This window comes from Salmo salar, chromosome ssa01 (genome assembly GCF_905237065.1).
Source record: "Salmo salar chromosome ssa01, Ssal_v3.1, whole genome shotgun sequence".
Lineage (NCBI taxonomy): Eukaryota > Metazoa > Chordata > Actinopteri > Salmoniformes > Salmonidae > Salmo > Salmo salar.
Window position 1 is genome coordinate 2,212,210 of NC_059442.1, and position 25,099 is coordinate 2,237,308.

General features: G+C 43.5%; 1 protein-coding gene across 1 annotated transcript in view; it reads left to right on the plus strand.

The window, feature by feature from the left end:
* LOC106578259 (attractin-like) overlaps nucleotides 1–25,099 on the plus strand; it is a 112,913-nt gene that overhangs the window by 23,429 nt on the left and 64,385 nt on the right. Inside the window, 4 exon segments of the mRNA XM_045704991.1 lie at nucleotides 2,149–2,317; nucleotides 12,282–12,372; nucleotides 13,238–13,487; nucleotides 17,340–17,523. Of these exon segments, the coding sequence (XP_045560947.1) occupies nucleotides 2,149–2,317; nucleotides 12,282–12,372; nucleotides 13,238–13,487; nucleotides 17,340–17,523 (694 nt within the window).

Here is a 25,099-nt window from a genome sequence, read left to right on the forward strand (position 1 = left end):
CTCATCACATTGTCTATGAACTTCTACATACAGTTGAAGTCGGAAGTTTACATACACTTAGGATGGAGTCATTAAAACTTGTTTTTCAACCACTCCACAAATTTCTTGTTAACAAACTATAGTTTTGGCATGTCGGTTAGGACATCTACTGTGTGCATGACACGAGTAGTTTTTCCAACAATTGTTTACAGATTCCAGAAAATGATGTCATGGCTTTAGAAGCTTCTGATAGGCTAATTGACAACATTTGAGTCAATTGGAGGTGTACCTGTGGATGTATTTCAAGGCCTACCTTCAAACTCAGTGCCTCTTTGTTTGACATCATGGGAAAATCAAAAGAAATCAGCCAAGACCTCAGAAAAAACATTGTTGACCTCCACAGTTCTGGTTCATCCTTGGGAGCAATTTCCAAATGCCTGAAGGTACCCCGTTCATCTGTACAAACAATAGTACGCAAGTATAAACACCATGGGACCACGCAGCCATCATATCGCTCAGGAAGGAGACGTGTTCTGTCTCCTAGAGATGAATGTACTTTGGTGCGAAAAGTGCAAATCAATCCCAGAACAACAGCAAAGAACCTTGTAAAGATGCTGGAGGAAACAGGTACAAAAGTATCTATATCAACAGTAAAACGAGTCCTATATCGACATAACCTGAAAAGCCGCTCAGCAAAGAAGAAGCCACTGCTCCAAAACCGCCAGAAAAAAGCCAGACTACGGTTTGCAACTGGACATGGGGACAAAGATTGTACTTTCTGGAGCAATGTCCTCTGGTCTGATGAAACAAAAATAGAACTGTTGGGCCATAATGACCATCGTTATGTTTGAAGGAAAAGGGGGAGGCTTGCAAGCTGAAGAACACCATCCCAACTGTGAAGCATCATGTTGTCGGTGTGCTTTGCTGCAGGAGGGACTGGTGCACTTCACAAAATAGATGGCATCGTGAGGAAGGAAAATGATGTGAATATATTGAAGCAACATCTCAAGACATCAGTCAGGAAGTTAAAGCTTGGTCGCAAATGGGTCTTCCAAGTGGACAACGACCCCAAGCATACTTCCAAAGTTGTGGCAAAATGGCTTAAGTAGAAAGTCAAGGTATTGGAGTGGCCATCACAAAGCCCTGATCTCTATCCTATAGAACATTTGTGGGCAGAACTGAAAAAGCGTGTGCGAGCAAGGAGGCCTACAAACCTGACTCAGTTACACCAGCTCTGTCAGGAGGAATGGGCCAAAATTCACCCAACTTATTGTGGGAAGCTTGTGGAAGGCTACCTGAACCGTTTGACCCAAGTTAAACAATTTAACCTCACTAGGGTAGGGGGCACTATTTTCAGCTCCGGATGAAAAGCTGTAGAGTCCACCTGGAGTGACACTTACAATGAATAGGCCTACTTCTTCATTTCTCAATAGAAAAACATCGAACAATTTCTAAAGAATGTTGACATCTAGTGGAAGCCATAGGAACTGCAACGAGGTTCCTAATAAAAAGGGAGTCCCAAAAGAAAACAATTGGAAAATCCTATGACCTCAATTCTTTTTCCCTTTGGATGGTTTGTCCTCGGGGTTTTGCCTGCCAAATCAGTTCTGTTATACTCACAGACATTATTTTAACAGTTTTAGAAACTTTAGAGTGTTTTCCATCCAAATCTACCAATTATATGCATATCCTAGCTTCTGGGCCTGAGTAACAGGCAGTTTACTTTGGGCATGCTTTTCATCCGGATGTCAAAATACTGCCCCCTACCCCAGAGAGATTAACAAGACATTTGTGGAGTGGTAGAAAAACTCGTTTTAATGACTCCAACCTAAGTGTATGTAAACTTCCGACTTCAACTGTATGTTTATTTTTTAAATATGATGTATTGTCTACGTAAGTGATAGTCTGCATATAACCAGGCTAGTCGCGTAGACCAGGCTAGTCGCGGAGACCAGGCTAGTCGCGGAGACCAGGCTAGTCGCGTAGACCAGGCTAGTCGCGTAGACCAGGCTAGTCGCGGAGACCAGGTTTGTCGCGGAGACCAGGCTAGTCGCGGAGACCAGGCTAGTCGTGGAGACCAGGCTTGTCGTGGAGACCAGGCTAGTCGTGGAGACCAGGCTAGTCGTGGAGATCTAATCCGTCACTCATCCATCTTCTCTTCCCCATCAGGTCCAGGCTGCTCTGTGTCCGTCCCAGCCAACTCCTCGTTCTGGCAGCGGGAGGAGTACCCCGAGCCAGGTCTGGCCAGGGCTTCCCACAAGGCTGTAGTGGACCAGGGGATCATGTGGGTCATCGGGGGTTACGTCTTCAACTCCTCAGACTACCAGATGATTACAGCGTAAGTACTGTGTTTATATTTATTATGGATCCACATTAGTTCCTGCCAAGGCAGCAGCTACTCTTCCTGGTGTTTATTATGGATCCCCATTAGTTCCTGCCAAGGCAGCAGCGACTCTTCCTGGGGTTTATTATGGATCCCCATTAGTTCCTGCCAAGGCAGCAGCTACTCTTCCTGGGGTTTATTATGGATCCCCATTAGTTCCTGCCAAGGCAGCAGCTACTCTTCCTGGGGTTTATTATGGATCCCCATTAGTTCCTGCCAAGGCAGCAGCTACTCTTTCTGGGGTTTATTATGGATCCCCATTAGTTCCTGCCAAGGCAGCAGCTACTTCCTGGGGTTTATTATGGATCCCCATTAGTTCCTGCCAAGGCAGCAGCTACTCTTCCTGGGGTTTATTATGGATCACCATTAGTTCCTGCCAAGGCAGCAGCTACTTCCTGGGGCTTATTATGGATCCCCATTAGTTCCTGCCAAGGCAGCAGCTACTCTTCCTGGGGTTTATTATGGATCCCCGTTAGTTCCTGCCAAGGCAGCAGCTACTCTTCCTGGGGTTTATTATGGATCCACATTTGTTCCTGCCAAGGCAGCAGCTACTCTTCCTGGGGTACAGCAACATTAAGGCAGTTGTACAATTGTAAAAACATTACAACACATTAATTACAGAATTCACAACAGATTCCACAACACACTGTGTGCCCTCAGACCCCTACTCTACTACCACATATCTACAACACAAAATCCATCTGTGTATAGTGCGTATGTTATCGTGTGTGTGTGCATGTGTCTGTGCCTGTCTGTGTGTCTCTTCACAGTCCCCGCTGTTCCATAAGGTGTATTTATATCTGTTTTTTAAATCTGATTCTATTGCTGCATCAGTTACCTGATGTGGAATAGAGTTCCATGTAGTCATGGCTCTATGTAGTACTGTGCTCCTCCCATAGTCTGTTCTGGACTTGGGGACTGTGAAGAGACCTCTGGTGGCATGTCTTGTGGGGTATGCATGGGGTGTCTGAGCTGTGTGCCACTAGTTCAAAAAGACAGCTTGAGTGCATTCAACATGGCAATACCTCTCACATTTACAAGTAGTGATGAAGTCAATTTCCTCCACTTTGAGCCAGGAGAGACTGACATATTAATGTTAGCTCTCTGTGTACATCCAAGGGCCAGCCGTGCTGCCCTGTTCTGAGACAATTGCAATTTTCCTAAGTACCGTTTGTAGCACCTGATCACACGACTGAACAGTAGTCCAGGTGTGACAAAACTAGGGCCTGTAGGACCTGCCTTGTTGATAGTGTTGTTAAGAAGGTTGAAACTAGGGCCTGTAGGACCTGCCTTGTTGATAGTGTTGTTAAGAAGGTAGAAACTAGGGCCTGTAGGACCTGTCTTGTTGATAGTGTTGTTAAGAAGGTAGAAACTAGGGCCTGTAGGACCTGCCTTGTTGATAGTGCTGTTAACCTCTTACATGTAGACGTTCCGCTAGCGGAACACCTGCTCAATATCCAATGATGGCGTGGCGCGAAATACAAACTCCAAATCTGAAAATCCAAAACTTCAATTTCTCAAACATATGACTATTTCACAGCATTTTAAAGATAAGACTCTCCTTTATCTAACCACGCTGTCCGATTTCAAAAGGCTTTACGGCGAAAGCAAAAAATTAGATTATGTCAGCAGAGTACCCAGCCAGAAATAATCAGACACCCATTTTTCAAGCTAGCATATAATGTCACAAAAACAAAACCACAGCTAAATGCAGCACTAACCTTTGACGATCTTCATCAGCTGACAACCCTAGGACATTATGTTATACAATGCATGCATGTTTTGTTCAATCAAGTTCATATTTATATCAAAAAACAGCTTTTTACATTAGCGTGTGACGTTCAGAACTAGCATACCCCATCGCAAACATCCGGTGAATTTACTAAATTACTCACGATAAACGTTCACAAAAAACATAACAATTATTTTAAGAATTATAGATACAGAACTCCTCTATGCACTCGATATGTCCGATTTTAAAAATAGCTTTTCGGTGAAAGCACATTTTGCAATATTCTCAGTAGATAGCCCAGACATCACGGCTAGCTATTTAGACACCGACCAAGTTGAGCCCTGACCAAACTCCGATTTACTATTAAAAAAGTTTGATTACCTTTGTTGTCTTCGTCAGAATGCACTCCCAGGACTGCTACTTCAATAACAAATGTTGGTTTGGTCCAAAATAATCCATCGTTATATCCAAATAGCGGCGTTTTGTTCGTGCGTTCAAGACACTATCCGAATTGTAAATAAGGGTCACGAGCATGGCGCAATTCGTGACAAAAGATTTCTAAATATTCCATTACTGTACTTCGAAGCATGTCAACCGCTGTTTAAAATAAATGTTTATGCCATTTTTCTCGTAAAAAAGCGATAATATTCCGACCGGGAATCTGCGTTTAGGTAAACAGACGAAAGAAAACAAAGCATTCTGTCGACGCGGGCATGCGCCTGAGTCTCACAGTACTGTAACCAGCCACTACCCAAACGCGCTACTTTGTTTCAACCAGAGCCTGCAAAGCCACGATTCAGCTTTTTGCCGCCTTCTGAGAGCCCATGGGAGCCGTAGGAAGTGTCACGTAACAGCAGAGATCCTCTGTAATGGATAGAGATAATCAAGAAGGGCAAGAAATTGTCAGACAGGGCACTTCCTGCATGGAATCTTCTCAGGTTTTGGCCTGCCAAATGAGTTCTGTTATACTCACAGACACCATTCAAACAGTTTTAGAAACGTTGGAGTGTTTTCTATCCAAAGCTAATAACTATATGCATATTCTAGTTTCTGGGCAGGAGTAATAATCAGATTAAATCGGGTACGTTTTTTATCCGGCTGTGAAAATACTGCCCCTAGCCATAACAGGTTAAGAAGGTAGAAACTAGGGCCTGTAGGACCTGCCTTGTTGATAGTGTTGTTAAGAAGGTAGAAACTAGGGCCTGTAGGACCTGCCTTGTTGATAGTGTTGTTAAGAAGGTAGAAACTAGGGCCTGTAGGACCTGCCTTATGTTGGGTACCCTCGTTCCAATACGTTATAAAAGAGTATGCATTCGTCCACCTTGAATATTATTCATGTTCTGGTTAAAAAAGGCCCTAATGATTTATGCTATACAACGTTTGACATGTTTGAACGAACGTAAATATATTTTTTCCCCTCGTTCATGACGAGAAGTCCAGCTGGCTTAGATCATGTGCTAACAAGACGGAGATTTTTGGACATAAATGATGAGCTTTTTTGAACAAAACTACATTCGTTATGGACCTGTGATACCTGGAAGTGACATCTGATGAAGAGAATCAAAGGTAATGGATTATTTACATACTATTTTCGATTTTAGATCTCCCCAACATGACGTCTAGTCTGTATCGCAACGCGTATTTTTCTGGGCGCAGTGCTCAGATTATTGCAAAGTGTGATTTCCCAGTAAGGTTATTTTTAAATCTGGCAAGTTGATTGCGTTCAAGAGATGTAAATCTATAATTCTTTAAATGACAATATAATATTTTACCAATGTTTTCTAATTTTAATTATTTAATTTGTGGTGTTGACTTGACTGCGGTTATTGGAGGGAAACGATTTCCTCAACATCAATGCCATAGTAAAACGCTGTTTTTGGATATAAATATGAACTTGATAGAACTAAAAATGCATGCATTGTCTAACATAATGTCCTAGGAGTGTCATCTGATGGAGATTGTAAAAGGTTAGTGCATCATTTTAGCTGGTTTTATGGTTTTGGTGACCCTGTCTTTGACTTGACAAAACATTACACACAACTCTTGTAAATGTACTGTCCTAACATACTCTAAATTTATGCTTTTGCCGTAAAACCTTTTTGAAATCGTAAAACGTGGTTAGATTAAGGAGATGTTTATCTTTCAAAGGGTGTAAAATAGTTGTATGTTTGAAAAATTTGAATTTTGACATTTATTTGGATTCAAATTTGCCGCTCTTGAAATGCACCTGCTGTTGATGGAGTGCACCACGGGGGGGGACGCTAGCGTCCCACCTAGCCCATAGAGGTTAATTGTTGCAGTCAATTCAATTGCTGTAGTAGCTGATGTGTATACATAGACACACAGGCTTTACTCAAAGCCAGTGGCATGTCGTTAATAAGATTGAAAAGAGTAAGGGGCCTAGACAGCTGCCCTGGGGAATGCCTGACACTACCTTGATTATGTTGGAGAGGCTTCCATTCCAAATAACACCCTCTGTGTTCTGTTAGACAGGGAATTCTTTATCCACGATTATAGCAGGGGGTGTAAAGCCATAACACATACGTTTTTCCAGCAACAGACTGTGATTGATGATGTCAAAAGCCGCACTAAAGTCTAACAAAACAATCTCAACAATCATTTTATCATCAATTTCTCTCAGCCAATCATCAGTCATTTGTGTAAGTGCTGTGCTTGTTGAGTGTCCTTCCCTATAAGCATGCTGAAAGTCTGTTGTCAATTAGTTTTCTGTGAAATAGCATTGTATCTGGTCAAACACAATTTTTTTCCAGAAGTTTACTAAGGGTTGGTAACAGGCTGATTGGTCGGCTATTTGAGCCAGTAAAGGGGGGCTTTACTATTCTTAGGTAGCAGAATGACTTTAGCTTCCCTCCAGGTCTTAGGGCACTGCTCTCTAGTAGGCTTAAATTGAAGATATGGCAAATGTGAGTGGCAATATCGTCCGCTATTATCCTCAGTAATTTTCCATACAGATTGTCAGACCCTGGTGGCTTGTCATTGTTGATAGACAATAACAAAACATTCACCTCTTCCATACTGACTTTACGGTGTTCAAAAGTACAATTCTTATCTTTTCATAATTCGGTCAGATATACTTGTATGTGTAGTGTCAGCGTTTGTTGCTGGCGTGGCTGGCATGTCATGCCCAAGATTGTTAATCTTGCCAATAAAAAAGGAATTAAAATAGTTGCCATATCTTTTGCCTCTACCCTCATCAATCCAAGGGGATTTAACAGTTTTTAGTAATTTTATTAAAGGGTGAATGCTTATTAGTAACTGGAATAAGCAATTGCAGCGTTTGGTTGCTCCTCATTACACACCACAGACAAACAAATATTCTTTACATCATCAACATTGGGATCACTACAAAACTTATTGTGTGATCTCATATACACTACATTAGGCCCAGCCTTTGGAACTTTGGTTTTCCTAAATATGTCTGCTATATTGTGATCAATACATCCGATGGATTTTTATACTGCTTTAAAGCAAATTTTTGCTGCATTAGTAAAGATGTGATGAATACATGTTGATGATTTCACTCCTGTGCTGTTTGTAACTACCCTGGTAGGTTGACTGATAACCTGAACCAAGTTTTTTTTTTGAGTGGGCAGCTTGATGAAAGTCAGTCCAATATTGAAATCACCCAGAAAATATACCTCTATGTTGATATCACATAGATGATCAAACAAGATGCCGTTTTATTGGCTCTTAGCATGGTTGGTTATTTAGTTTGTTATATTTTGGACATAATGTTGCTCCTACCTTCTCTTATGACCGAAAAGAGCTTCTGGACAGTGGTTACTCACCTTGAATTGGACGAAGAATTTTTCTTTAATGAGTCGGACGTGAGGGATTTACTTCAGACAGCCGAACAGGCCCTCATCCCCGTCATTGGCAGGAGAAAGAGACTGAGATTTTGCGGAAGGAGATCAGGTGCCTTGTGAGGATCAAGCGATGAGTGGCTAATCTGCCTTTGCCATCCGTACTATTGGCCAATGTACAATCGCTGGATAATCAATTGGACGGACTAAAAGCACGTACATCCTACCAACGGGACATTAAAAACCGTAATATCTTATGTTTCACCGAGTCATGGCTGAACGACAACATGTGTTACATATAGTTGGCAGGTTATGTATCGGCAGGATAGAACAGCAGCGTCCGAGTTAGGGGAGGGTTTGGCAAGACATTAAAAACTGTAATATCTTATGCTTCACGGAGTCGTGGCTGAACGACGACATTAAGAACATACAGCTGGCTGGTTATACACTCTATCGGCAGGATAGAACAGCAGCCTCTGGTAAGACAAGGGGTGGCGGTCTATGTATATCTGTAAACAACAGCTGGTGCACGATATCTAAGGAAGTCTTGAGGTTTTGCTCGCCTGAGGTAGAGTATCTCATGATAAGCTGTAGACCACACTATCTACCTAGAGAGTTTTCATCTATATTTTTCATAGCTGTCTACATACCACCACAGACTGATGCTGGTACTAAGACCGTACTCAATGAGCTGTATACCGCCATAAGCAAACAGGGAAAGACTCTAACAGAGGCAGAGCCCCTAGTGGCCAGGGACTTTAATGCAGGGGAACTTAAATCATTTACTCCACACACAGAGACGTGTACAAAGCTCTCCCTCGCCCTCCATTTGGCAAATCTGACCATAATTCTATCCTCCTGATTCCTGCTTACAAGCAGAAATTAAAGCAGGAAGCACCAGTGACTCTGTCAATAAAATAGTGGTCAGATGAAGCAGATGCTAAACTACAGGACTGTTTTGCTAGCACAGACTGGAATATGTTCTGGGATTCTTCCGATGGCATTGATGAGTACACCACATCAGTCACTGGCTTCATCAATAAGTGCATCAATGATGTTGTCCCCACAGTGACGGTACGTACATAGCCCAACCAGAAGCCATGGATTACGGGCAACATCTGCGCTGAGCTAAAGAGTAGAGCTGCCGCTTTCAAGGAGTGGGACTCTAACCCGGAAGCTTATAAGAAATCCCGCTATGCCCTCCGACGAACCATCAAACAGGCAAAGCGTCAATACAGGAGTAAGATCGAATCCTCCATATTACACCAGCTCTGACGCTTGTCGGATGTGGCAGGGCTTGCAAACTATTACAGACTACAAAGGGAAGCACAGCCACGAGCAGCCCAGTGACACGAGCTTACCAGACGCCCTCCATTGGCATTTCTGTGTTTTCTATAGATGTTATAAACATGTATTGCTTCCACATGTATTGCTACCACTGTATTATTTATGTGAGTTACAGAGATAGTCAGAAAATGAATGTGATCTGTTACTAGCAAGTTATTGACTTCATGAACCTTGTTTCTTAGGCTACATATGTTAACTTGAGCTATTTTGAGCATTTCTGGGATGCTTGCTTCTTTTCATTGCTTTACTGGGAATCTTAGTGGCAGTAGACATGCTTATGTTATTTATGTTAGTGCAGGGTGAGCTGCACACAGTGGACTTCCTACTAGGGCACACCACCTCAGTGCTAACAGTATCTCTGGCTCATAGGCACATGATTACTAAATACAATATATGTGGGATCAGCAGAGGCATTCAGGGCAGTAAGACAGACATAAATTAGGTTACTTACAGTGTCTTCCTATGCCCTTGGGATAATTTACATTTGCTGGACCATTATGCCAACTCAGCGACACAATGGTAGGGATTAACTGAGCTGGGCTTGGTTCAATGATAAGTCATTTTCTCAACACTTCCTTATAATGCTGTGAAAGGATCGAGGAACCCAAATGATTTGTGTGGATCCCATCCTCCTCAGGAAACGAGCTTTGTTTCCAGAAGGTTTCAAAATTGTCAATAAATGTTCCACCCACAGAGCTGCAGTAGTCTTGTAGCCTGTTATGGAGGGCTAAAAGACTGCTGAACCGTTCAATGCCACAATTTAGGGAGGGCAGAGGGCCAGATATTATGGTTTATAATGTTTGGGAGCAGCTTATTGATGTCTTGTACTCGTGCTCCTGGATAGCACAACGTTTTTGCTCCAGGGACTGAGACATTTCTCACCATTGAACTGCCAAATACGACGGCCGGAGAAGGGAATCGAGAAATGTGCTCATTCCTACCCCTCACACAATTGGTTGAACCTTTCACGGGTCCTCGAGAAGCAGGATAGTGTACGCCTGCTGCTGCCGGCGATAGGTCCAGACCTCCCACAGCAGGCAGTGCCCCATCAGATCCAGAGAGAGGGGAAAGGAGCCAAACTCGACAACGAAGCCAGCTGGAGTCAGCTTAGTAGCAGCCAGCACAGCTGTCGCAGACACAAGCAGTACCAGCGATGAAGGTGCAAGTAGATCAGGCACCATTGCATCGCAGCTATTCCTTATGTTTATCTGATCCGAACCTCTCGCAGTTACTCTCGTCCGCTGCCTTTGGTTTCCACGACTTGTGACATGGGACCAGGGCTGTCTGGAACAATCTTCTTGTTGTTCTCAGTCTACTCCATTACAAGATTGAGGAAGATAAGCAGATGGAGAGGACTTCCTTGGCAGGCTAGTTCCAGGAAGCACAGGCCATTCGGATAGGGACAGATGGAGAGGACTTCCTTGGCAGGCTAGTTCCAGGTAGCACAGGCCATTCGGATAGGGACAGATGACAAGGCGCGGATACATCCATTAGGCTGAGCGGCGTCCAGCCATAGGAGTTGATAGCTAGAAAGTTCCAGTTTGCCTTCTCCCCATAAATTTGAGCAGAATTGTGATTTTTGTTTGCTGAACATTGCCACCTCATTCCTGTAGTCCTCCGGTAGCAAATATGTGCTACATTGGAACTCTGGATTGTCAATATTGTCCCGGACAAGACCGTAATAAACACAGCTTCTACAGCGCTGGAAACGTTCGTTAGCTATTTCAGACGAAGCGGGCTCTATTGCAACCTGGCTAGCTAGGTGGCTAGTTGGTAGCAGGTGTTGACACAAACACTTATGACATTTCTTTAAAAATAAATCAAAAGGCCTCACGAGTGGCGCAGTTTATTGGTAAGATTAACAATCTTGGGCATGACATGCCAGCCACATTCTGGGTTCGAGTCCAGCCTCCGCGGCCGCGACCGGGAGACCCATGGGGCGGTGCACAATTGGCCCAGCGCCGTCCGAGTTAGGGGAGGGTTTGGCCGGCAGGGGTGTCTTTGTCCCATCACGCACTAGCAACTCCTGTGCAGTGCACTCTGACACGGTCTCCAGGTGTACGGTGTTTCCTCCGACACATTGGTGCGGCTGGCTTCCTGATTAAGTGGGCGTTGTGTCAAGAAGCAGTGCGGCTTGGTTGGGTTGTGTTTCGGAGGACGCACGGCTCTCGACCTTCGCCTCTCCCGAGTTCGTACGGGAGTTGCAGCGATGAGACCAGACTGTAACTACCAATTGAATACCATGAAATTGGGGAGAAAAAAGGGTATAAAAAAGAGAAAAAAATCTAAAATAACACTGGACATTATGATATCACATATTAGCTGTGTGTGTATTAAATATCAGCTCTGTACCAGGACAGTTGTTCCTATCCGGCTTGAAGGACCATGGAAAACAATGTCCCCTTATCAGTGGCCTCTGAAAGAGGTGCCTGTTTCCCATCCTGTACTCAACGGCTAGGTTTCCCAGACACACATTAAGCCTAGTCCTGGACAAGAGAGTGGACTCAATGGAGAACCTTATCTGTGACCAAACCCCTACCTGCTCCCGGCCTACCTGGTCCTGGTTCAACCTGGTCTACCTGGCGTACCTGGTCCTGGTCTACCTGGTCCTGGTCCAACCTGGTCCTGGTCTTCCTGGTCCTGGTCTACCTGGTCCTGGCCTACCTGGTCACGGTCTACCTGGTCCTGGTCTACCTGGTCCTGGCCTACCTGGTCCTGGTCGCCTACCTGGTCCTGGTCTACCTGGTCGTACCTGGTCCTGGTCTACCTGGTCCTGGCCTACCTGGTCCTGGCCTACCTGGTCCTGGTCTACCTGGTCCCGGTCTACCTGGTCCTACCTGGTCCTGGCCTACCTGGTCCTGGCCTACCTGGTCCTGGCCTACCTGGTCCCGGGCTACCTGGTCCTACCTGGTCCTGGCCTACCTGGTCCTGGCCTACCTGGTCCTGGCCTACCTGGTCTTGGCTTTGATGCTCAGTGGTCCTGAACTTCTCTCTCTCTCTCTCTCTCTCCTCCCAGGTATAACCTCAGCTCCCATCGCTGGCTGTCTCTCAACCGCTCTGTCAACTCAGTCATGGGACGATATGGACACTCTCTGGCACTACATGAGGTATGTGTTCTAGAGGCATGTTAGCTAGTCATGATGTAGAAACATTGATGAAGTAATAACACTAGTATTGCCCCTGTTATACCCTAGTTTTTTAGAATGTGGGTCTTGGGTTAGAGTTCACTGTCTGCATCTGTGATACTAAAGAAATGTTCTTTATCTCAAGCGTTCATTAATTCTCAATAAATCTCTCCAAACCCTGTGGCCATTATCAACAGTAAGCAATTAAGGTTAAGACATAAGCTGTCATGACTTGTCCTCCTCTCTGACGTCCTGTTCCTCCTCTCTAACGTCCTGTTCCTCCTCCTCTCTAACGTCCTGTTCCTCCTCCTCTCTAACGTCCTGTTCCTCCTCCTCTCTGACGTCCCGTTCCTCCTCCTCTCTGACGTCCCGTTCCTCCTCCTCTCTGACGTCCCGTTCCTCCTCCTCTCTGACGTCCCGTTCCTCCTCCTCTCTGACGTCCCGTTCCTCCTCCTCTCTGACGTCCTGTTCCTCCTCCTCTCTGACGTCCTGTTCCTCCTCCTCTCTGACGTCCTGTTCCTCCTCCTCTCTGACGTCCTGTTCCTCCTCCTCTCTGACGTCCTGTTCCTCCTCCTCTCTGACGTCCTGTTCCTCCTCCTCTCTGACGTCCTGTTCCTCCTCCTCTCTGACGTCCTGTTCCTCCTCCTCTCTGACGTCCTGTTCCTCCTCCTCTCTGACGTCCTGTTCCTCCTCCTCTCTGACGTCCCGTTCCTCCTCCTCTCTGACGTCCTGTTCCTCCTCCTCTCTGACGTCCTGTTCCTCCTCCTCTCTGACGTCCTGTTCCTCCTCCTCTCTGACGTCCTGTTCCTCCTCCTCTCTGACGTCCTGTTCCTCCTCTCTAACCCAGGGAAAGATCTACATGTACGGTGGGAAGATAGACTCTACTGGCAACGTGACCAGCCAGCTGTGGGTGTTCCACATCCAGAACCAGACCTGGGTGTCCCTCTCCGCTGGAGCCCAGGAACAGTGGGCCGTGGTGGGACACTCTGCTCATGTAGTGCCCCCCCTGCTGGAGGGAGGCAGTCCGGTCATGCTGGTCCTCTTCGGACACTGCCCTCTATATGGATACATCAGCCAGGTGCAGCAGTACGACATCGGTGAGTGATGATGATGATGATGACGTATACAGTGCCTTCAGAAAGTGTTCACACCCCTTAACTTATTCCACACTTTGTTCTTACAGCGTGAATTTAAAATGGATTAAATTTAGATATTTTTTTTGTCACTGGCCTACCCACAATACCCCATAATGTCAACGTAAGTTAAAAATGAAAAGCTGAAATGTCTTGAGTCAATAAGTATTCAACCCTTTTGTTATGTTAAGGTCAGCCTAAATAAGTTCAGGAGTAAAACTGTGCTTAACAAGTCACATAATAAATTGCATGGACTCTGTGTGTAATAATTGTGTTTAACATGATTCATGAAAGACTACCTCATCTCTGTACTCCACACATACAATTATCTGTAAGGTCCCTCAGTCCAGCAGTGAATTTCAAACACAGATTCAACCACAAAGACCAGGGAGGTTTTCCAATGCCTCGCAAAGAAGGGCTCCTATTGGTAGATGGAGGTAAGAAGGGCTCCTATTGGTAGATGGGGGAAAAAGCAGACACTGAATATCCTTTTGAGTGTGGTGAAGTTATTAACCTCTATGGGCTAGGTGGGACGCTTGCAGCCTGTGGCGCGAGTTTCAAAACCTTAAAAATCCTATTACTTCAATTTCTCAAACATATGACTATTTTACAGCTATTTAAAGACAAGACTCTCGTTAATCTAACCACACTGTCCGATTTCAAAAAGGCTTTACAACAAAAGCAAAACATTAGATTATGTCAGCAGAGTACCAAGCCAGAAATAATCAGACACCCATTTTTCAAGCCAGCATATAATGTCACCAAAACCCAGAAGACAGCTAAATGCAGCACTCACCTTTGATGATCTTCATCAGATGACAACCCTAGGACATTATGTTATACAATACATGCATGTTTTGTTCAATCAAGTTCATATTTATATCAAAAACCAGCTTTTTACATTAGCATGTGACGTTCAGAACTAGCATACCCCCCGCAAACTTCCGGGGAATTCGCTAACATTTTACTAAATTACTCACGATAAACGTTCACAAAAAGCATAACAATTATTTTAAGAATTATAGATACAGACCTCCTCTATGCACTCGATATGTCCGATTTTAAAATAGCTTTTTGGTGAAAGCACATTTTGCAATATTCTAAGTACATAGCCCAGGCATCACGGGCTCGCTATTTAGACACCCGGCAAGTTTAGCACTCACCATAATCATATTTACTATTATAAAAGTTTAATTACCTTTTGTTGTCTTTGTCAGAATGCACACCCAGGACTGCTACTTCAATAACAAATGTTGGTTTGGTCCAAAATAATCCATCGTTATATCCGAATAGCGGCGTTTTGTTCGTGCGTTCCAGACACTATCCGAAATGGTAAAGTGTCGCGCGCATGGCGCAATTCGTGACAATAAAATTCTAAATATTCCATTACCGTACTTCGAAGCATGTGAACCGCTGTTTAAAATCAATTTTTACGCCATTTTTCTCGTAGAAAAGCGATAATATTCCGACAGGGAATCTCCTTTTCGGCAAACAAAGGAAAAAATCACAAAGGCGGGGGCGGTCGGGGTCACGCGCATAAGCCCAGAGTCCCTTGATCGGCCACTTGAGAAAGGTGATAATGTGTTTCAGCCTGTGGCTGGAATGACGACATTCTGTTTTTTCCCGGGCTCTGAGCGCCTATGGACGACGTGGGAAGTGTCACGTTAGAGCAGAGATCCTTAGTAAAAGATAGAGATGGAAAAGAAGTTCAAGAAATGGTCAGACAGGCCACTTCCTGTAAAGGAATCTCTCAGGTTTTGACCTGCCATTTGAGTTCTGTTATACTCACAGACACCATTCAAACAGTTTTAGAAACTTTAGGGTGTTTTCTATCCATATGTAATAAGTATATGCATATTCTAGTTACTGGGTAGGAGTGGTAACCAGATTAAATCGGGTATGTTTTTTATCCAGCCGTGTTAATACTGCCCCCTAGCCCTAACAGGTTTTAACTACACTTTGGCTGGTGTATCCATTCACCCGGTCTACACTGTCAGCCAGAGAAATATGCTGAGAAGGATTATCACCACAGCAAGCAAGGTACTGGGAGTCCAACAGACAGGCCTGGATGAGATCTTTAAGGTCAGGTTCCTCCCCAAGGTACTGGGAGTCCAACAGACAGGCCTGGATGAGATCTTTAAGGTCAGCGCCCTCCGCAAGGTACTGGGAGTCCAACAGACAGGCCTGGATGAGATCTTTAAGGTCAGGTTCCTCCCCAAGGTACTGGGAGTCAAACAGACAGGCCTGGATGAGATCTTTAAGGTCAGGTTCCTCCCCAAGGTACTGGGAGTCCAACAGACAGGCCTGGAGGAGATCTTTAAGGTCAGGTTCCTCCCCTCAGCAGGAAAAACAGAACTAGACAATAATTGGTACCAGGTGTGATAACCCTCCTATCCACCCAGTAAGGCCAGGTGAGATATCCCTCCTAAACAGCTGGTTGTTGCCTAGGTCTTTATTACATTCATGTTATGTTTCACAGTGCATTCGGAAGGTATTCAGAGCCGTTTTTAGACATTTTGGCAAATTTATTAAAAATAAAAAACAGAAATACCTTATTTACATGAGTATTCAGACATTTTGTTAATAGACTTGAAATTGAGCTCAGGTGCATCCTGTTTCCATTGATCATCCTTGAGATGTTTCTACAACTTGATTGGAGTCCACCTGTAGTAAATTCAATTGATTGGACATGATTTGGAAAGGCACACACCTGTCTATATTAGGTCCCACAGTTGAGAGTGTATGTCAGAGCAAAAAACCAAGCCATGAGGTCGAAGGACATGTCCGTAGATCTCCGGGACGAAAGGATTTTGTCCAGGCACAGATCTGGGGAGGGGTACCAAAACATTTCTGAAGCATTGAAGGTCCCCGAGAAAACGGTGGCCACTCCTCAGTAAAAGGCCGATGACAGCCCCCTTGGAGTTTGCCAAAAGGCACCTTAATCTCAGACCATGAGAAACAAGATTCTCTGGTCTGATGAAACCAAGATTGAACTCTTTGTCCTGAATTCCAAGTGTCACATCTGGAGGAAGTGTGGCACCATCCCTACGGTGAAGCATGGCGGTGGCAGCATCATGTTGTGGGGATGTTTTTCAGTGGCAGGGACTGGGAGACTGACTAGTCAGGATCAATGGGAAGATGAACGGAGCAGAGTACAGAGAGATCCTTGATGAAAACCTGCTCCTGAGTGCGCAGGACCTCAGACTGGGGCGAAGGTTCACCTTCCAACAGGACAACGACCCTAAGCACACAGCCAAGACAACGGAGAAGTGGCTTCGGGACAATTTTCTGAATGTCCTTGAGTGGCCCAGCCAGAGCCCGGACTTGAACCTGATTGAACATCTCTGGAGAGACCTGAAAATAGCTGTGCAGCGACACTCCCCATCCCACCTGACAGAGCTTGAGAGGATCTGCAGAGAAGAATGGGAGAAACTCCCCAAATACAGGTGTGCCAAGCTTGTAGTGTCATACGCAAGAAGAATCGAGGCTGTAATCGCTGCCAAAGGTGCTTGAACAAATTACTGACTAAAGGGTTTGAATACTTTTGTGAATGTGATATTTTTGATAATTTTACAAACATTCCTGAAAACCTGTTTTTGCTTTGTCATTATGGGGTATTGTGTGTAGATTGAGAAAGGAGAAAAAAAAATCATTCATTTTAGAATAAGGCTGTAACGTAACAAAGTGGAAAAGGGTCTGAATACTTTCCGAATGCAATGTATGTAGACCTTCCGTTGTGTTCTGTGACTGCTCCAGCTAGGAACACGTGGAGTTCAGTGTATGTAGACCTTCCCTTCTGTTCTGTGACTGCTCCAGCTAGGAACACGTGGAGTGCAGTGGTTACGGATGGAGCCCTGGTACAGGGAGGGTACGGCCACAGCAGTGTGTTTGACCCCTCCTCTCGAGCCATCTACATCCACGGAGGGTACAAGGCCTTCAGTGCTAACAAGTACGGACTGTCCGGAGACCTGTACAAGTACGACGTGGACCGCAGCCGATGGTGAGTAGATCCTGCCTGAACAGAGCCACAACGTTTCATATTTTACACTGAACACTACAGCGGAAGCCAACTCATTATTCGCCGCTCTTTCATCCGGGTGAGGCTACAATACATTGAGTTTCGCAGGGCAGCTGTGAAGCCAGCTGTAGCCTATTAGCTGATTGTGTTCGTGAGTCTGTTATTAAAGGTGTATGTTTAGTGCTTTTCATTAAATCATGCATGGCTGCACGTTATTATGGCCTAAAATAAATGTTGTTCATATGGGCAGAATATTGTAGCCTAGGCCTATATTTAATTTGTTGACATAGGCAGATTATTGTAGCTTAGGCCTCTATACATTTTGTTCATATGGGCAGAATATTGTAGCCTAGGCCTCTATAAATGTTGTTCATATGGGCAGATTATTGTAGCCTAGGCCTCTATAAATATTGTTCATATGGGCAGAATATTGTAGCCTAGGCCTATATTTAATTTGTTGACATGGGCAGAATATTGTAGCTTAGGTCTCTATACATGTTGTTCATATGGACAGAATATTGTAGCCTAGGCTTCTATACATGTTGTTCAAATGGGCAGAATATTGTAGCCTAGGCCTCTATAAATGTTGTTCATATGGGCAGATTATTGTAGCCTAGGCCTCTATAAATATTGTTCATATGGGCAGAATATTGTAGCCTAGGCCTATATTTAATTTGTTGACATGGGCAGAATATTGTAGCCTAGGCCTCTATAAATGTTGTTCATATGGGCAGATTATTGTAGCCTAGGCCTCTATAAATGTTGTTCATATGGGCAGAATATTGTAGCCTAGGCCTCTATAAATGTTGTTCATATGGGCAGAATATTGTAGCCTAGGCCTCTATAAATGTGTTCATATGGGCAGAATATTGTAGCCTAGGCATCTATAAATGTTGTTCATATGGGCAGATTATTGTAGCCTAGGCCTCTATAAATATTGTTCATATGGGCAGAATATTGTAGCTTAGGTCTCTATACATGTTGTTCATATGGACAGATTATTGTAGCCTAGGCCTCTATAAATATTGTTCATATGGGCAGAATATTGTAGCCTAGGCCTCTATAAATGTTGTTCATATGGGCAGATTATTGTAGCCTAGGCCTCTATAAATATTGTTCATATGGGCAGAATATTGTAGCCTAGGCCTATATTTAATTTGTTGACATGGGCAGAATATTGTAGCTTAGGTCTCTATACATGTTGTTCATATGGACAGAATATTGTAGCCTAGGCTTCTATACATGTTGTTCAAATGGGCAGAATATTGTAGCCTAGGCCTCTATAAATGTTGTTCATATGGGCAGATTATTGTAGCCTAGGCCTCTATAAATATTGTTCATATGGGCAGAATATTGTAGCCTAGGCCTATATCTAATTTGTTGACATGGGCAGAATATTGTAGCCTAGGCCTCTATAAATGTTGTTCATATGGGCAGATTATTGTAGCCTAGGCCTCTATAAATATTGTTCATATGGGCAGAATATTGTAGCCTAGGCCTATATTTAATTTGTTGACATGGGCAGAATATTGTAGCCTAGCCCTCTATAAATGTTGTTCATATGGGCAGAATATTGTAGCCTAGGCCTCTATAAATGTTGTTCATATGGGCAGAATATTGTAGCCTAGGCCTCTATAAATGTGTTCATATGGGCAGAATATTGTAGCCTAGGCCTCTATAAATGTTGTTCATATGGGCAGAATATTGTAGCCTAGGCCTCTATAAATGTGTTCATATGGGCAGAATATTGTAGCCTAGGCATCTATAAATGTTGTTCATATGGGCAGATTATTGTAGCCTAGGCCTCTAAAAATATTGTTCATATGGGCAGAATATTGTAGCCTAGGCCTATATTTAATTTGTTGACATGGGCAGAATATTGTAGCTTAGGTCTCTATACATGTTGTTCATATGGACAGAATATTGTAGCCTAGGCCTCTATACATGTTGTTCAAATGGGCAGAATATTGTAGCCTAGGCCTCTATAAATGTTGTTCATATGGGCAGAATATTGTAGCCTAGGCCTCTATAAATGTGTTCATATGGGCAGAATATTGTAGCCTAGGCCTATATAAATGTTGTTCATATGGGCAGAATATTGTAGCCTAGGCCTCTATAAATGTTGTTGATATGGGCAGATTATTGTAGCCTAGGCCTCTATAAATGTTGTTCATATGGGCAGAATATTGTAGCCTAGGCCTATATAAATGTTGTTCATATGGGCAGAATATTGTAGCCTAGGCCTCTATAAATGTGTTCATATGGGCAGAATATTGTAGCCTAAGCCTCTATAAATATGGTTATATAAAGTGTGGCGCCTGGAAAGTGCCTCAGCTACAGCATTTATTTGTCTGAAAAGTGTTCACTATGGCTTTTTAAATGCTGCCACAAAACCTTCTCTGGAGATAGTTTCGAAGCATTGAATGGGCATTTAACTTGTCGGTTAAGGAATGCCGCTTCTGAAGCGGGGCTAAAGTCCATTACTAGGTAACCAGAACTGTCAATCAGATTATTTCGAGCTGCCTGCTCGCAGACCACTCACACAGACTTACCAATACATTTAGTAGAAAGAGAACACATCTATCTACCCTACCATAAAACACTGCTTAGACAACACAACAACACGCCAATCAGCAACGTTTATTGTTGTCAGGGAAACAATAGAACATTCTATGCCAGAGCAGAATTCTACTGTCTGAAAATATGTTTTTTTTTAATTGTCTGAAATGTTATGAATTGTGCCTGTCGACCCATTGCTGTAGCAGGTGTTCTATGCAGTGGTTGCCAAGGGAAGAAGAAAGATCAATATTTTTTTCGTCTCTGTTTAAAACAAATTCAGCTTCTTACAATTGAATTTATCTCACCGGAGAAAGCATCCGAGCCAGCAAGACGACGCCCCTCTGTCTCTCTGTGTGTAGGCCCTCTATCTGATGCTGTCTGGCCCAAACCAGAATGGCATTGTTGTCGCATGTAGCATTGAATGCACTGGAAGCAGCGATCATCTGGCCTCCATTGATTACATTTACAAATAAAATAATAGCCAATCAGCATTGTACTCAACTGTGAATGGTCCTGGTGCACCAAAAACAAAGTGTCAAGGGATGCCAGTTTTGATACAGGTGCATTATAATGGTCCATTCTAAATCAAAACACATTTCACACATACAGTACCAGTCCACAATTTGGACACACCTACTCATGAAAGGGTTTTTCTTTATTTTTACTATTTTCTACATTGTAGATTAATAGTGGAGACATCAAAACTATGAAATAACACGTATGGAATCCTGTAGGAACCAAAAAAGTGTTAAACAAATCAAAATATATTTTAGATTTTAGATTCTTCAAAGTAGCCACCCTTTGCCTTGATTACAGCTTTGCACATTCTTGGCATTCTCTCAACCAGCTTCACCTGGAATGCTTTTCCAACAGTCTTGAAGGAGTTCCCACATATTCTGAGCACTTGTTGGCTGCTTTTCCTTCACTCTGTGGTTCAACTCATCCCAAACCATCTCTATTGGGCTGAGGTCAGGTGATTGTGGAGGCCAGGTCATCTGATGCAGCACTCCATCACTCTCCTTCTTGGTCAAATAGCCCTTACACAGCCTGGAGGTGTGTTGGGTCATTGTCCTGTTGAAAAACAAATTATAGTCCCACTAAGCGCAAACCAGATGGGATGGCGTATTCCTGCAGAATACTGTGGTAGCCATGCTGGATAAGTGTGCCTTGAATTCTAAATAAATCACTGACATTGGCACCAGCAAAGCACCAACAAGCTCCTGTTAGGCCTACAGAAATACATGCCTTTAAAATGTATCTAACTGATGATTCAACAAGCTCCTGTTAGGCCTACAGAAATACATGCCTTTAAGAAGGCAGAGCAGCGCTTTATCATGGACAGACTTCTCCCCATCTTAGCGACTGTTGTATCAACATGTTTTGACCGTAACAGTTTACAATCCAGGGTTATTCCAAGCAGTTTAGTCTCCTCAACTTGCTCAATATCCCCATTATTCATTACAATATTTAGTTGAGGTTCAGGGTTTAGTGAATGATTTGTCCCAAATACAATGCTTTTAATATTTAGGACTTACTTCATATCTTGCCACACATTCTGAAGCTAACTGACTGCTCTTTAAGTGTTGCAGTGATTTCACTTGCTGTAGTAGCTGACGTGTATAGTGCTGGGTCATCAGCATACATAGACACACAGGCTTTACTGAGTGCAAGTGTCAGGTCATTAGTAAAGATTGACAAAATTAAGGGGCTTAGACAGCTGCCCTGGGGAATGCCTGACACTACCTTGATTATGTTGGAGAGGCTTCCATTAAATAACACCCTCTGTGTTCTGTTAGACAGGTAACTCTCAATCCACAATATATCCGGGAATGCAAAGCCATAACACATACTTTGTTCCACCAGCAGATCGTTAATGTCAAAAGCTGCACTGAAGTCTAACAAAATAGCTCCCACAATCTTTTTATTATCATTTTCAGTCATTTGCCTTACATGTTGAATGGCCTCCCTATAAACATGCTGAAAGTCTTTTATTTAGTTTTCTGTGAAATAATGTATCTGGTCATTTTTGTTGTTGTTTTTGTTAACTAAGTGTTGGTAACAGGCTGATTGGTCAGCTGTTTAAGCCAGTGAAGGGTGCTTTGCTATTTTTTTGGTAGCGGAATGACTTTTGCTTCCCTCCAGGCCTGAGGGGGCAAACTTTCCTGTAGGCTTACAGTGCCTTCAGAAAGTGCTCATAACCTTGACTTACTCTACATGTTGTTGTGTTACAGCCTGAATACAAAATGGATTAAATTGATTACATTTTTTCCCCCATCTACACACAATAACCCATAATGACAAAGGGAAAACATGTTTTTAGAAGTTTTTGCTCCTTTTTGGAAAATTAAATACAGATATCTTCTTTACATAAGTATTCACATCCCTGAGTCAGTATTTTGTAGAAGCATATTTGGCAGCAATTACTGCTGTGAGTGTTTCTGGGTAAGTCTCTAAGAGCTGTCCACAACTGGATTGTACAATATTTGCTCATTTATTATTTTCAAAATTCTTCAAGCTCTGTCAAATTGGTTGTTGATCATTGCTAGACAACCATTTTAAGGTCTTGCCATAGATTTTGAAGTAGATTTAAGTCAAAACTGTAACTCAGCCCCTGAGGAACATTCACTGTCTTTTTGGTAAGCAACTCCATTGTAGATTTGGCCTTGTGTCTTAGGTTGTTGTCCTGCTGAAAGGTGAATTCATCTCCCAGTGTCTGGTGGAGAGCAGACTGAACCAGGTGTTCCTCAAGGATTTTGCCTGTGCTTAACTCCATTCCATTTCTTTGGGCGCTGAAAAACTCCCCAGTCCTTAACGATTACAAGCATACCCATAACATGATGCAGCCACCACTATGCTTGAAAATATGGAGAGTGGTACTCAGTAATGTGTTGCATTGGATTTGCCCCAAACATAACACTTTGTATTCAGGACAAAAAGTAAATTACTTTGCCACATTTTTTGCCTTGTTGCAAACAGGATGCATGTTTTGGAATATTATTCTGTAAGGGCTTCCTTCTTTTCACTCTGTCAGTTAGGTTAGTATTGTACTTAGCTCCATTTCATTCATGTTTTTATCCTGAAAATATAAGGGCACAAGGTGAGACTCAGATGCAGACACAGGAGGCAGATGGTAAGAGTCTTTGAACTTTAATAAATCCAAATAGGGATAGGCAAAAGAATGGTCGTGTAAAGACAAAAATGGAGTCCAGAAAACAGGTCAAAATGAAGAATACGAAAGAATAGAAAAGGAGTATGGGAAACCGCGCTGGTTGACTTGAAAACATACAAGACAAACTGGCACAGAGAGACAGGAAACAGGGATAAATACACTGGGGCAGAGAGACAGGAAACACAGGGATAAATACACTGGGGCAGAGAGACAGGAAACACAGGGATAAATACACTGGGGCAGAGAGACAGGAAACACAGGGATAAATACACTGGGGCAGAGAGACAGGAAACACAGGTATAAATACACTGGGGCAGAGAGACAGGAAACACAGGTATAAATACACTGGGGCAGAGAGACAGGAAACACAGGGATAAATACACTGAGAGACAGGAAACACAGGGATAAATACACTGAGAGACAGGAAACACAGGGATAAATACACTGGGGCAGAGAGACAGGAAACACAGGGATAAATACACTGGGGCAGAGAGACAGGAAACACAGGGATAAATACACTGGGGCAGAGAGACAGGAAACACAGGGTTAAATACACTGGGGCAGAGAGACAGGAAACACAGGGATAAATACACTGGGGCAGAGAGACAGGAAACACAGGGATAAATACACTGGGGCAGAGAGACAGGAAACACAGGGATAAATACACTGGGGCAGAGAGACAGGAAACACAGGGATAAATACACTGGGGCAGAGAGACAGGAAACACAGGGATAAATACACTGGGGCAGAGAGACAGGAAACACAGGGATAAATACACTGGGGAAAATAAGCGACACCTGGAGGGGGTGGAGACAAACACAGGAACAGGTGAAACAGATCAGGGTGTAACAGATCAGGGTGAAACAGATCAGGGTGAAACAGATCAGGGTGAAACAGATCAGGGTGTAACAGATCAGGGTGAAACAGATCAGGGTGAAACAGATCAGGGTGAAACAGATCAGGGTGTAACAGATCAGGGTGAAACAGATCAGGGTGAAACAGATCAGGGTGAAACAGATCAGGGTGTAACAGAAAAACTCACCAGTCCTTAACGATTATAAGCTTCCGAGTGGCGCGGTAGTCTAAGGCACTGCATCTCAGTGATAGAGGCGTCACTACAGACACCCTGGTTCGAATCCAGGCTGTATTACAACTGGCTGTGATTGGGAGTCCCATTGGACGGCGCATAATTGGCCCAGCATCGTCCTGGTTTGGCCGGCGTAGGCCGTCATTGTAAAAAATAATGTGTTCTTAACTGACTTGCCTAGTTAAAGGTTAAATAAAAAATACAAAATGAACAAGCATACCCATAACATGATGCGCCACCACCATGCTTGAAAATATGGAGAATGGTACTCAGTAATGTGTTGGATTGGATTTGTTCCATCCATGTCACTTTGTATTCAGGACAAAAACGTCATTGCTTTGCCACATTTTTTTTGCAGTATTACTTTACTTTAGTGCGTTGTTGGACACATGATGCATGTTTTGGAATATTATGATCAGGATTCCTTATTTTCACAAGGTTAGTATTGTGGAGTAACTGCAATGTTGTTGATCCATCCTCAGTTTTTTCTCCTATCATAGCCAGTAAACTTGGGTGTATTGATACACCATCCAAAGTGTAATTTGTAACCTCTCCATGCTCAAAGGGATATTCATTGTCTGTTTTTTTTTTTTGGGGGGGGGGGACCCATCTACCAATAGGAGCCCTTCTTACCACCATCTACCAATAGGTGCCCTTCTTTGCGAGACATTGGAAAACCTCCCTGGTCTGTGTGGTTTAATCTGTGTTGGAAATTCACTCCTTGATTGCAGGATCTTACAGGT